The sequence below is a fragment of the Nothobranchius furzeri genome, chromosome 12 (genome assembly GCF_043380555.1).
Source record: "Nothobranchius furzeri strain GRZ-AD chromosome 12, NfurGRZ-RIMD1, whole genome shotgun sequence".
Lineage (NCBI taxonomy): Eukaryota > Metazoa > Chordata > Actinopteri > Cyprinodontiformes > Nothobranchiidae > Nothobranchius > Nothobranchius furzeri.
In genome coordinates, this window is record NC_091752.1 from 20,042,296 (window position 1) to 20,055,834 (window position 13,539).

Genomic DNA, 13,539 nt, shown 5'->3' on the forward strand with positions numbered 1-13,539 from the left:
GCAGACTGAAGAGCAACTGCAGTCAAGAATTGGGGTTGGTAAGCCATTGCTTTGTCAAATCTTGCTGTAGCTTCAGCAACCCCAAGCTAGCGCTTGGCACCGCCCATGTTTAACTGACTTCTTTCAGTTGTTATTAAAAGTGAACATTTTCCAGTGAGAATCAATGAGATGGTCAAATCAGCTACAGGTGCTATAGTTTCATAAGGCTAGAAAACACCAGAGGACTAGGCTATGTGAATTTGATCCTAAGTCTAGACGACAGGTCCAGTCTGGCTTTTGTCCCTGTTAGACACTTCAATCACTAAAGAACAATCCATGACACCAAGAACAACAGTGAACACTAAAACCTGCATAGAGCATAGCTGATGTTGCACACACACACACAGGATGGTGTTAAGAGACTCATTTCAGATTGACGACTCACACGTCGACAGTGTCTCATCACGGCGGCCACCTCATCGGGGCTGAGCAGCTTCTTTGCCATGTTCTCCACATGCTGCAACGTCTCCTGTTGAGGCAGCGGGCTCCCAGCTCGAGATTCCTTCGGAGAGCTGAACAGCTGAAACGGACGACTTCGCTCCTTGTCTAGGAATTTTGTTTAATGTGACAGAAAATGTTTACTTTCATACTCAATTTAAAGGCCGCAGTTATAAAAATAAGATTATTACTACACACTGATGAAGATCATAAATACACTCATGAGCACAACATGCTAGCTGACCTGAGACGCATAATCAGCCTGCTGTGTTCCTCAAAAAGCTCCACATCAAGAATTACACAGGTCGTTGAACCAAATACCCTTGTCTTGTTTATTTATTATTATTATTATTATTATTGTTGTTGTTGTTGTTGTTGTTGTTGTTATTAAGAAGAAGAATAAGAATAGTAAAAATACCTTTTATTTAAAAGTGCCTTTAAAGAAACACCAGGACACTTTACAGCAATAAGACAAAGAAACCAAGTTACGAAAACAGCAAAAAATGCAAGCTATAATAAAACGATCACTACTAAAAACACAGTTTCTGGTGGATTGAAAGGCTCAAAGGCCATTTAAACACTACAACAGATTAGAACACAGTTCGATTTTAAAATCTGCTGCTTAACTCTCTACCAGATAGAGTCTACATACAAGAAATAAAGTGACCTCAAGTTAATTTCATTTGGTTTGATGAAAAACTCTTAAACGTCACTTTTGTTTCTTTACAACTTCAATTACCTTTGTTCAAGCAATTTGTTAAAGGTGTGGAGCACTTGTTTAATCAATGCATTTGCAGCGGTCTCTAGTAAGAATGAATGCCTTGTAAGTTATACTCTGTACAAAAAGCCCTGGTGCGCCTGTTTCAAGAGCTAAAAGGCCCAATCCTAAGACTCACTCTTCCACCCTGGGCCTTCAATTGCACGTTCCAGTCCAGGGGTGTGAGCGCATAGGGTGTCCCAATCCTCAAATGCAGAAGTTGACCATGCCCCTTTTGCACTCTTGATCTGCAATTGGCCTATGGCCCAGTCTCAGTACTCGCACTGCACCCTGCCGACTTCTGCAAAGTGCACCGTAAGGCTTCGAGTGAGTAGTACACACATGAGCAAATAATTGTGGAATTGAGACTGGATGCATTGCGTCATCGATCGCAAACGCATGCCGGGATGCTGGTCACTGTGATACTTTTTTCAAAAACCTTTCTTAACAACTTTTAAACAAACAACCAAACAAATATTTAAAATAAATTTACATTCATTGCTGCTTTGTCCAAAACATTCAGAGCAACAACTAATCGTCTAATTTCCTTAGAAAATACACATTTTCAGAAAAGGAACTTGATCCTTTTTCGCGCAGCAATGAATTGTGGGCACTACATTTGCTGCGGACTTGGGTGAAGTGTGAATCAAGGGTGTAAAAGGGGCATGATCAACCAGCACTTGAGAATCGGGGCACCCTATGCACTGGCAACCCTAGTCAGCATCACGCAATTGAAGGGCGAAAGGGTGGAAGTGTGAGTATTGGGATTGGGCCAGTGTGATGTCACGGTCATCAGCTTTATTTTGCTTTGACCCTTTTTTAACACTTTTTGAGTCCTACAAAGCTAACTCACCGTTGTTAGCGTGGTAGGATGGAGACTTTGAACGACTCTTCTCTTTATGGTCTTTCTTGAAAAGCAGGTTGACAAATGTTTTGGAGCGTTGCAGATTTGGTTTACCCTCTGTTGTGCTTTTCTCTTTCTGTTGTCTCTTTTTCTTCCTCCTGTCTTCTAAAATTGAGAAGAAAATAAAGACAAAGATGTCTGCCTAAGTGAAAACATGGCTGTTTCTCAATACTCAAGGACGCTGGTACATTCTTGTGTACTAGACAAGTAAGTTTTTGGCAAGGACACCAGAAAGCCCATTCTATCGACTACAGGAGGACGAGGACGGCATTTGGAACAGAACCGTACATCTTTTGCATCATGGCAACAAGCACTACTTGTTTCTATCTACGGTTAAATGACCTGCCATGAAAATAAAAGTCTAGTTTGTTTCTTAAGTAACAAAATAACAACAAAAATATAATATTTGTATTACATTTCCTCCACTTTTGATCAAAACTGATAAAATACCAGCACTTTCCACTGTTAAGTGAATAAAAAAATACATTTTCATCAAAACAGAGCTACTCTGCTTTTATTTTGATGGTGGGTTAGCTTATTATCATTTTGAGGAATCGTGAAAAGTAAATCCAAATACACACAGCTAATTTTACAGGTTACACACAATTATTTACAATAACAGACAACTTAATATTTCTTTATTAGTATTTCTGATATAAAACTCTAGTTGTCCTCTGACGTTCAGAGTATAAGGGTTGCGACGCAGTGCATTGTGGGATACTTTGCTGTCCCACGTCTGTAGAAGGACACATCGATGCATCCTCTGTACAATGGGTGGAGCAAAAACACATCCAGGAACTTTTTCATGATGCATACTTGGGATTGGAACATTCCTCGGGCCATCGTTGATTACATCCTACAAGCGCGTGAGGACACAATTACAGACAAGTATGCATATTGAGAAACGGCCATGGTCTATGAACTAACACGGGTATGAACAAAAATGGCATAACATCTGCTTCGTCGTCTCGTTAATCGGTTGCAGCGTTTGTGCATGATTGTCTTGTTAAAATGATCCATCAGACTTCGTGCAGCTCTATATCGGCTGAAACACTTTGGGGAAAGACTGTTCATTCCTCTTCCAGTCACCTCCTCTGTTCAGTGCAGTAAATCTGCCAATGTGGAAAGGAACACATTTGCACTGATAAATTGCTGCTACACCAATCTGAAGTCACCCCCATTTATTGAAAGCGCTACAGTAAAGTGCTCCTGCATGCATAACTAATATCCAAACGCCCCAGGCCTCCACCGGGCCCTGGAGGTGTGAGGGAGCTGGAGAAAGGCTAATAACTCAAACGCCCTATGCAGATTTTTAGTGAGTATTTCAAACCAAAAACTTGTTCTTACTAATTTCTCATGAAGGTACAACAAGTGGGTTTAAAGACGACTGATTGAATACTTGAGTCTGTGTCAGCCATGTGATTCTGGACCCAATTCTGCACCGCTTACTTCCTGGAATAAAAGAGAAGCGATGGTCTGAAAGGGGTTGTTCGTCGCTGCAGAATGCAGCTTGTCTGGTTAACTAGAAGGAGCCATAAAAGACTGACCTCTCAACAAAAATGACTAAAAATATAAAATTATGTCCTGACTGGACGAGTTATGGTAGTTTATTAGGGCCAGAGCCATCACTGAAGCGCATTAGATAATTTGTAACTTTTTTCTATTGAATCAAAGGTTATTGCAACCAAACAGTAAATGCAATAAACTTCTTTCTCTTTGGGCTTTTTGCTCCAGGGGTCGCCACAGCAAGTCCTCTGTCTCCATTTAGTCCTGTCTTCCATCCTCTACCCTCCACCAGCTAACTTCTCCCTACATCTCCCTTTAGCGTCTAGAAGGGACAGAGTTTGGACTTCTTGAAGACGCCTCGCCTGGCAGGCCTCGCCTGTCAGTGCGCCCCAGGGCAGCTGTGGCTACATCGCAGCTCATCGCCTTTTACACCTTTCTTTTCATTCTGGCTGAAACCCTTTTATTACACCTGACATTTTTCTCCACCTGTTTTCTTCTTCTTCACACACCTCTTCACCTCTTACCTCTCTCTTCGTAGCTTTGGACTGTAGACCCTCGTCTACCCTCTTTACTTCTGCTCCCTGGAACATCGCCGTTCCACTTGTGTCCCTCTCATTTACAAACACATATTCTGTCTCGCTGTGACTTATTCCGGATTTCCTGTACGTATCTCCACCTCTTTAGGCTTTCCTCTACCCGTCTCTCACTGCAGATCACTATGTCCTCTGCAAACATGAAGACTCCTATCTAATACCATGTCAGTGAATTCAATAAACTATTACCTTCCAAAAGAAGACCATGCTAGTTTGTAAAGTCAAACAATTACAAGGGTTCTTTGAGGTACCTCTCTGCTGTGTTTCAGCTCCATCTCCTCTCGTTTATAAACAAGGAAACTGAAGAAATCATTTCAGAATCTTTTTCCTAAATCACAATTAAAGCACCAAAATAAGTCTGAAAAAAACTTTATGTTTTTTTAATCTGCAGGGTAACTTTATAACCAGATGTTCTCTCTGTTGCTGGGCAAATCTTACCTGACACAATGATGTGGCTCTGCGAACGTCGGATTGGCTTCCTGGGCTTGCTCAGGGCCATCAGGGCCTCCGTTTTAGGGGAGTGTTTTTCTGATTCCCGGTCACCAGCTGACCGTGTCCTCACGCGACCCCGTCCTCCTTCTCTGGCTCCTCCCATGTCCCTTGGCCCCTCTCCTTTCCCATGTATGATTGTGTCCTTCAGCAGCATCGTTTCACCCACAGTCCGACTAGTTTCTGGGACGACCAGCCTATCAGAGTCTGACCTGTGAGGTGACAGGTAACTTGGAGCTTGGGGGTCAGTCTGCATGGCGGTGTCAGCAGTTTGCTCTGTGCTGCACAGACGTCTGGAGTGATCCTCTGTGGAGATGGCAACGTCTACCATCCCAGAGCCAAAGACTGGAGGAAAGAGGACCTGGGAGAGTCCACTGAGGGAGCTGAGAGGGGTGCTGGAGGACAATGAGGATACGGAGGAGTTGGAGTCTGAACCTTGTGAGGATGGTGCAGGGCCACCATTGGATACTGTAGAAAAAAATACAATCAGAAGTTTTCCCAGATTCGATTTGATTGAAATAGAAATTTATAGCATCATTTTTCTGGAAATTTGGGAAGACGGGAGCGATTGGAGGGCAACCTGCATCCACGGAAAGCACAGTCAGTGTGGAGACCTCACAGACTGGGATGTTACTCGAGGTGAATCGTAAGCTGGACAATGTTCTAGCTGCGTTACCGGTATTAGTGCGCAAAAGGGATGTCATCTCGGAGAGGGTCACTGGACGGTGTGGAGATGTTTAAAACCTGAATTGCCTTCACTGGAGGACTTGAATGATCAGTTACAGACTTCAAGGCAGAGAGGAAAATTATCTCTGCCTGACCCAAACAAAGTCTTGTTATCCGAATCTGACGCCATGGCAGCCTTGTGATGCCAACAACAAACCCCCACGAAGGAATGCAGACAGATGCTGTGAAAACCCGACCTACCCCCCCACCCCCCACCCCCACCCCCCCGCCTTCGGATTGGTGGACTTCAGCCTGGCGAGGTCATCAACCTGCAGGTGTCAATGTGCTCTGCGCTCCTCCCAAGATCTCCCTCCCTCCTGTGGCTACAGTGGCTGAGCGCCATAGGGCTGCTCTTGCTGAGGAAACAGGAAAAGGGTTGGCGTGCACAAAATGCCTGGAACAATTATTACATTAACTGATGAGACCTGAATATATAGGGACAAATCTGTAATTGAGGAGAAAAGAAAAACAAACAGCACAAGCAAAAGGTGAGGAAATGAGTGAAAGCAGGATAGGCAGCAAGATTTGGACACATTTTAACTACAGTGATAATTAAAAGGCAGAGTGTGGAATATGCAAAGGGAAAATATGTCCTAAAGGCTCTAATAATTCAAAGTTAATAAATATTTTACTTGCAGAGTTTGCTTTTGTCTGTGTGTTTTGTAGCACTCTGCTTTATTTTGAAAAAAAAAAGTTATTTAGACAATGAACATTTGATATAAAGTATATTGTAGATTAGTAATTCAGTTTACGCACAGTTTGTGGTAACAAATTCATTTAAGAAACAAATATGTAAGGAGCCATTTGAGAGCCGAAAGAGCCGGTTCTCTTAAAAGAACTGGAGTTCCCATCACTACCACTCAGGCTGCAATAAGCTGAGAAGCTCCGTGATCGAGAAGGGGCTCTAAGTAGAGCCGTTGCTCCTCCAGCAGCAGTTCTCTCTTTCAGGCAAGAGGTGGTTCTATGCTAATTTCCCCAATTGTGACATCACAAACGAGGATTTTTGAAATGGCTGGTTTTAGGGACATAATTCCTGAAACCAAACACTGACAGAAAACAGATGGAGGGTTTGTTTCATGCTTTAGGTGTTTTTGGAGGCACTAGAGACCAACACAGCAGCAAAAAAAGATGCTAAAGATGAGTTTGGCATATTATGTTCTCTTTAAAATACAAATTAATTTAAAAATTGCACCTCAAAGAATAAAAACCAAAGAGGTGGAGGGTTTTAGACCATCCAAAAAGAATCCAACAAGTAACTTTAGCAAGTAAGCTGAGAATAAAACACAATCCAATCTTGTTTTTTTCGGCCTTATTGAGTTACCATTTGCATACAAATGTTTCTGTCATCGTCTTTTAAATAACACAGTTTATCATTAAATCTTTCGACAACTAAAGTTAATAAATATATTTTTGAATGTTTAACATACATTTGTCAAGCCAGCCGTATTCTGCTACCATTTCCTTGTAGGCAGGGTATCTCCCAGCTTCCTGTGAAAACCACAAACAACGATGCAAGCACAATTTATGTTCATATTTTCACAAGAACAATAAACATATTTTAGAAGGTTGGACACTAATTAGAGCGATGGGGATTTTTATATGAATACGTTTATGTTTTAGTTGATGGTTTTATGTAAAAGGTCGCTCACTAAATACAAAGATGTGCATTGTGCTTAGGTTATTATACCCTAACTAATCAATTTCAACTCAGAACAATGATGTAACTAAAGAACACCTGATGCACTTTCTGTCAAAATAATATTTCCCCAGGTCAGCGTGATAGTTTAGTCTCATTTCAGCTTCAAAAGAAGAAGAGATTTAACCTCACACCAACTTGACTGTCTCTAATCCATAATGGGGTGTCATGGTCTGCGTCTGCCCCTTCCTTCATGTGTCTCCTGATGTTTCTCCATCCTTTCTAGATTCCCTTCTGTGTCTCATAGCGCCCTCATGTGTCCTTTGTCTGCATCTCAATTATGTGTCTTCTGTTTGTAGGCCTTCATATCATTCCCTCAGGTGCGGTGTTCATTTAGTTATCCTCTGCCCCTCCAGTTGTAGTGCCAGCCTCTTGTTCCCCAGCTCAATGTGTGTGTGTGTGTGTGTGTGTGTGTGTGTGTGTGTGTGTGTGTGTGTGTGTGTGTGTGTGTGTGTGTGTGTGTGTGTGTGTGTGTGTGTGTATGTGTGTGTGAGTGCATTTGTCTGTGATGGTGTGTGTGTGTTAGTCCTTCCTGCAGCCTTTTAGTTTGGTTTTGTAGTTTTAGGTTTATCTGTCCTCCTTTGGTTCTGTTTCCCCATTAAGATAATTATTGTCACCTGCCTTCCCTCCAGCCCTCACTCCACACACCTGCTTCCTGTTTCCTTAATTGTTCTCCCTGTGTATTTAAGCCCTGTCTTGTCTCTGTTTGGTGTCGGTCCATTGTTAGTGTTATTCTGTCAGTCTCATCTTGTTTTGGATTACCAGTGTTCTTGGTCTTCTTGGATTTTCTAGAGTTTTGGATCTCCAGATCTTTATCTGGAATTTTGGACTACTGGCTCCCTGCCTTGGAATTATTATTTTTTGTTTCACCTTAAAATGAAGGATTTTTCTTAATCTTCATCCCTGCCTCGTGTCATCCTGGGTAACTGCATTTTGGATCCTACCAACAACGTATCGTGACATGGGGTCAAATACAGGACTGCATGAAGTCATAAAATTACACCTTCTGCTGATTATAACCTGATCCCGGCATGCATTTAAATAATGAACGCTGTCCCTGGCTGTTTATCACACGTGGAACCTGAGATCAGAGGAGTAAAGTGAGCTACCAATACTCAAACACCACACACACACACACACACACACACACACACACACACACTCACATGATTTCTTTATTGTGAAATGACACAGGTTAAGTGGCGTTGTCTCAAACACTGAGACATTTAAAGGGAGCTGAAGGACTGTAAGTCACAGAAATACTGTTGCTGTTTGATACGCTAACATCTATAAAGCTCCAGTGCTGGATTTTTAAATTCACACCTTTAACATGTTTGTATTTGTTTTCTTTGCAGTTTTGTTGCTCCTCATTCATATTTCAGGAGATATGAAGGAACATAAATGTTTAGAGGCGAGTTGCTCATAATTTCGCTCTTTTGTTTTACTCCAGCTCCTGAGTGGAAGTCTCCATGATTACAATCAAATTATTACTCAGTTTTTTTGGTTCCTGCGAACCTATTTGTCTCTTTCCATTGTACCCTGAGTATAACCAGCCTTGATTTCTGTGACACTCACTGCCACGTCTCTGTTTCTGTGTTTGTTTGAGTTACATTTATTTTAGATATAATAGTTCTATTGTCTATACCAGTGGTCCTCAAGCCCGCGGGATTCACTTTTGCTTTCACTAATGAACAATAGGGGGTGCTAAAAGCAAGCCATAACTGCCTAGTATCCCTTTAAAGAGTAACTAAACACCAAAATAACTTTTTGTTGCTTATAAACTGTATAACTGAGTCTTTACAAATGCAATATTTCTGTTTCTATGCATTTTTTGACATGTTGGAGTAAACTTGATTAAATCTAGAATGTAAGTCTGAAAATGTCTTAGTGCTGCCCCCTGTGGGTTGAACAGCAGCTACTGCATTTTAAACTTGTGATTGACTGGGGCTGGAACAATTTCACATCATCGGTACAGTCTCCTGCCACTCCCCCTCCCTCCCAGGATGAAAATTCCCCACACTTGGCCATGCCACTCCGTGCCTCCTGGCAACACCCATTTTCATAGCATTTTTCAAATCTGGACTAGGGGTGGAGTTATGTTTTCTGACGGTGTGCAGTCCCTCTTTAACAAACAATTAGCTAAATTTATTGAAACAGTAGGAGTGATTTGAACGACTACAAATCCTATCCAACTACTAAAATAACAATAAATAAAAAATAAAAACAAATGAGGAACTACTTTTTTGACCTACATAACATATTTTTACTCCTTTGTGATGTAAAAACGCCTGATTTATGTGACTTTGTGTCTGCCGTGGAGCTAACCTAGAACACTTTCTCTCACCCTGATGGTCAACATGACATGGGTGTGGCTCTTCAGGACCTCAACTGCGTTGCTGTGGGTGATGTCTTTGAAGCTCACCCCGTTGGCTGCGAGAATCTGATCCCCCATTTTGATGCCGTGCTGCTCTGCAAGACCACCTGGATCCATCCTGAAAAGAAGAGGAAGATGTTCACAAGCTTAGAAAGTGTGCTGGAATAAGAAGGCTGTTGTTGACATGGAGCAGTTTAAAACGACAAGGCGCTTTATCAGAGCACAAGTGTTATTTTATATAAAGATGTGTTCAACACGCCTCACAAAAAGCAATCTAAGCATTAGATAAATATGTTTCAGGTCTTATTTTTGCATTCATACTTGGAGACATAAATGCCCAGTCCAAACTCTTTGCCTCCTCTGATGTTGAAGCCCAGACAGTAGTCGTCTGACGTGGTGAAGAGATGGACGATGCGGCGGAGAGAACTGTCTGAGCTGGCCTCTGACGGTGTCTGACCGCTCTCCTCCACCACCATCCGTCGGTGAATTAGATCCACCCTGAGGACATATCGGAAAAGATATATGCAGCTTTTGCCTTTATCCACTAAGCTCAAATCTGTCAGAATCAGTTAATCAAAAAGTAATAAAGGTCACAGCAGTAATCCACCCACTGCTGCCACATGAAACCAAGATGCAGTATAACTAGCTCAATGCCAGTGATCAGTTTCACAAATAAAAAGGGCTAACAAAGCGCAAGTGATAAAATGTGAAAATAATCAGACTGAAAGATGAAATTCTCAAACTGTAGCTGTGAACCACCTAAAGAGTTGATTCAAACTGAGCTGACTCTTCTCACCATGTGGTCTTCTCCTTGGAGTAGCGGATGCCCGGGATCTTTCCCACTCGCCTCACCACCATCCTGAGCCTGTTGTTTCCTGTCAGAACCTTCACAGCGCTGCTCATGGTGATGCTCTCCAGGCTGACCCCATTCACCTCCACCAGCTTATCGCCCACCGTCAGCCCGGCCTGCGCTGCAGACACCCATGCAACTCAGCGTGATCAACAAAAGCAAAGGTCACATGTAAACAAATCAGCACATCTACATATGAGCACAGAAATGCAAACGCTGTGTTCTTCACACCTGCAGAGCTGTCGTCCTCAACTTTGCTGACAAATATGCCAAGTCCATGCTCAGAGCCACCACGGACGCTAAAACCAAGCCGCCCATCTGGTCTCTTATCTACTGTCAGTGTGTGAATATCTTCACTGTCATCCCCTCCTACCAACACACAACAGTAAGAGATAACAGCTGATCTAGGATCAGAAGAACAATTTTAGAAACTTGGAAACACCAACTTGCACCTTGTCTTCTTAGCAACATAAGATAATAATTACAGTGTCCAGTAATTATCTGATAAACATGTGTCTATAGAATCCGATCATGTAAATTTTTAACATTTGAAATATTTCTTTGCGGAAGCAGAACACACTTTTGTTCATTTATTGTTAATTTCAGGTAATATCAGTCAAAATATAGTTTGGTTATTTAGATGGAAAACTTTTTTAGCAAATGAACTCTTCATTTCTTCCTTTAAAGTGATGACGTGTGTTTTCCCTGACGACAGAAGGCGGTATACCTAAATCATTGCAAGCAAGCAGTATTTTAGTGTTTGAGTAAGACCTTACCAACGGATAGCCATTAGGGTCAAATCTCCCTGGGAGCGCAACCTCCAGCTAAATGACAAGTGCATCAGACTCCCTTTCATCACTGGCAACGAGCGAAGAGGTAAATGTGAAAAACAACAATGTTTATGAGTGGTGAAAGATTTGTAACCTTTTGTTTCACATCAGTAAATATGTTTTGTCCTCACGGGCTCCTGTAGAAAGAAACCTGGCATCTAATAAGGCTTCGCCCAGAGACTTAGACCTACTCTATTGAATTTTAGACCTGATTGTTATGGTTATATGTTACGAATCTGCCAACATTTTTCAACAACTGGGCATCATTTAATTCATTTTCAACAATGTTTCGATGAATATTTGCAGATTAATGGTAAAAACTTCACAATGTCTCTTTAAGTATTTTAAAGTTTTTCTTGGAACTTAGGCTGCGTGTGCTGCGTTGTCAGAATTCTAAACTTGAACTTTGAACAATATGCTGTCATTGTCAAGTACAAGAAACATTGTGAAAATGAATGAAAAAACTAATAAATAAACACTTTTGTGTATTTTGTTCAGCTACTCGGCTTTGTATTATTTGTTGCATATCAAGGAGGACCCACTTGAAAACTACAGTAGATGGATCATCTCAAGAGTTTTATCCTAAAATATGAAAATAAACACACAACTAAATAAATAAATACATATTGTAATTGTTAAATTCCACTTTTACTTATGTAAACATGAATTTGAAAACTTTGATTAGTCATTTGTAGTTAATTTTATTTCTAGATTAGTTCATGTTTTTATTTAATTTGCTAATTTATTCATTCGTTCTTTTTTCAATTTTATTTACATGTTTATTTATTTGTTTGTTTATTTATTACCTCGTTTCCTTATTTAACTATTTACTGCTAACTCTGGCAGAATTAGCCCTTCACGGCATCTAGCTTTACATCGTTTAAACAATGCTCCTCCTTGCAGACTTTATCATTGTAATCACGAGTTCTGAAACCTCACCATCAACCGGTGCATTGATGAGAATGACCCTGCCCATAGGTGAGGAGGATTTACGTCTGTGGTGCTGCTGTTTCTTCAGCATGTAGCGCGTGGAGCTGTGGGAACCCCCATTCTGGCTTCCATTGTTCAAGTGGGGGTGCCCGTCTCCATTTGTCATCTGTCTCCAGGTGGGAGGGTGAAAGGAGTCAGCCATGCTAAGTCTCTGGAGGTGCTTTTCTTAGTCATCCAGGCAAAAGGATATGAGGGATCATCTGCTAGGGTGGAGGTGTTGCACAATGACGGGAGTGGAGAACTGGAGAATTTTGCTAGTTTACAGAAAAATGTTCAATAAAATACTGACTAAAGTGAATTAAGTTAATTAAAAATATTAAAGCTTGATGGCTTGTTGATAACAACACTGATGTTGTTTGAAATTGCTTTCAAACATAACCACACCTATTTAAAAAAAATGAGCAAAAAATACCCTGAAAACATAAACAAAAAAAAAAGCAATCCTTTAGGGAGGAACAGCTGATTCAGGGTTTAATCTTACACGTGTGTAACTAAAATCCACAGTTCTTGTCTGAAGCCATCTTATTCCAGCTATTGGAAACGGGTTGGAAATGCTTCACCTGAGAAGTCCAACCTGGCTGTAGTGGAGTTGGCATGCTGATTCCTCTGGACTCATGTTTAATTAAATGAATATCTGTGGAAACGGAAAGATGCAGTGATAAATAAGCAGCTTCAGATGAAGTTGGAGTGTGGGAACTACTTGATGTTGGTAACTTGAAGTATGTATGAGAATAAAAATAAAGTTAAAGTGTCGCAATGACGTGTCTCTTTATTCAGCACTATGGACAGCGACTCGCCCATTTCATGTTCACCCACGTTCAGAATTTAGGACAACTTTGCTGTTTATCAACCTCAAAGCCACGTGAGTCGTGTAATTAAAGTTTCATCACGGGTTAAATTACTCATCTTGACGCGTACCGACGTGAAAAATATAACAAACAAACTGATAACAGTTTCTAAATGAAGAGAATAAAGCATGACAGTGTTACCTGCTGCCTCCGTGTCTTGTACGAACACGCGCTCCCTGGTCCGCCTGACAGGCGCATTACTGGACACCCCCGGAGTATTAGTGCCACCTCATTTGTTCTCATTATTGTCTTAAGAGGCATAAGCTCTTTATATAAGCTCCTACAGCTGTGAGGTGATGATCAAGTACCTTACACTAATTGCACAAACATTAAAATAACACTTGTGTTTATGTCCTCGGGTAAACCTGGTTAATTCCTGGGGTTATATGATCTGGTGGAGAGTACGGATGAATTTCTGCTTTGGGGACGGGTAAATACCCCCACCCGGTGGCCAATGTTGCAAAATGTACTTTTAGAACAACTTGTAACTCTTTGAAGC

The 13,539-nt window shown here is 41.3% G+C and overlaps 1 protein-coding gene across 1 annotated transcript in view; it reads right to left on the reverse strand.

Annotated features, from left to right (window-relative positions):
• Positions 1-13,416, reverse strand: part of pdzd7a (PDZ domain containing 7a) — a 36,239-nt gene extending 22,823 nt beyond the window's left edge. Inside the window, exons 1-9 of the mRNA XM_054750123.2 lie at positions 12,142-13,416; positions 10,604-10,741; positions 10,319-10,493; positions 9,844-10,020; positions 9,493-9,640; positions 6,880-6,940; positions 4,676-5,194; positions 2,088-2,243; positions 425-585 (exon numbers count right to left, since the gene is read on the reverse strand). Coding sequence (XP_054606098.2) covers positions 425-585; positions 2,088-2,243; positions 4,676-5,194; positions 6,880-6,940; positions 9,493-9,640; positions 9,844-10,020; positions 10,319-10,493; positions 10,604-10,741; positions 12,142-12,334 — 1,728 coding nt within the window. The 5' untranslated portion in view covers positions 12,335-13,416. The remainder of the gene's footprint in view (positions 1-424; positions 586-2,087; positions 2,244-4,675; positions 5,195-6,879; positions 6,941-9,492; positions 9,641-9,843; positions 10,021-10,318; positions 10,494-10,603; positions 10,742-12,141) is intronic.
• Positions 13,417-13,539: the final 123 nt, after the last annotated feature.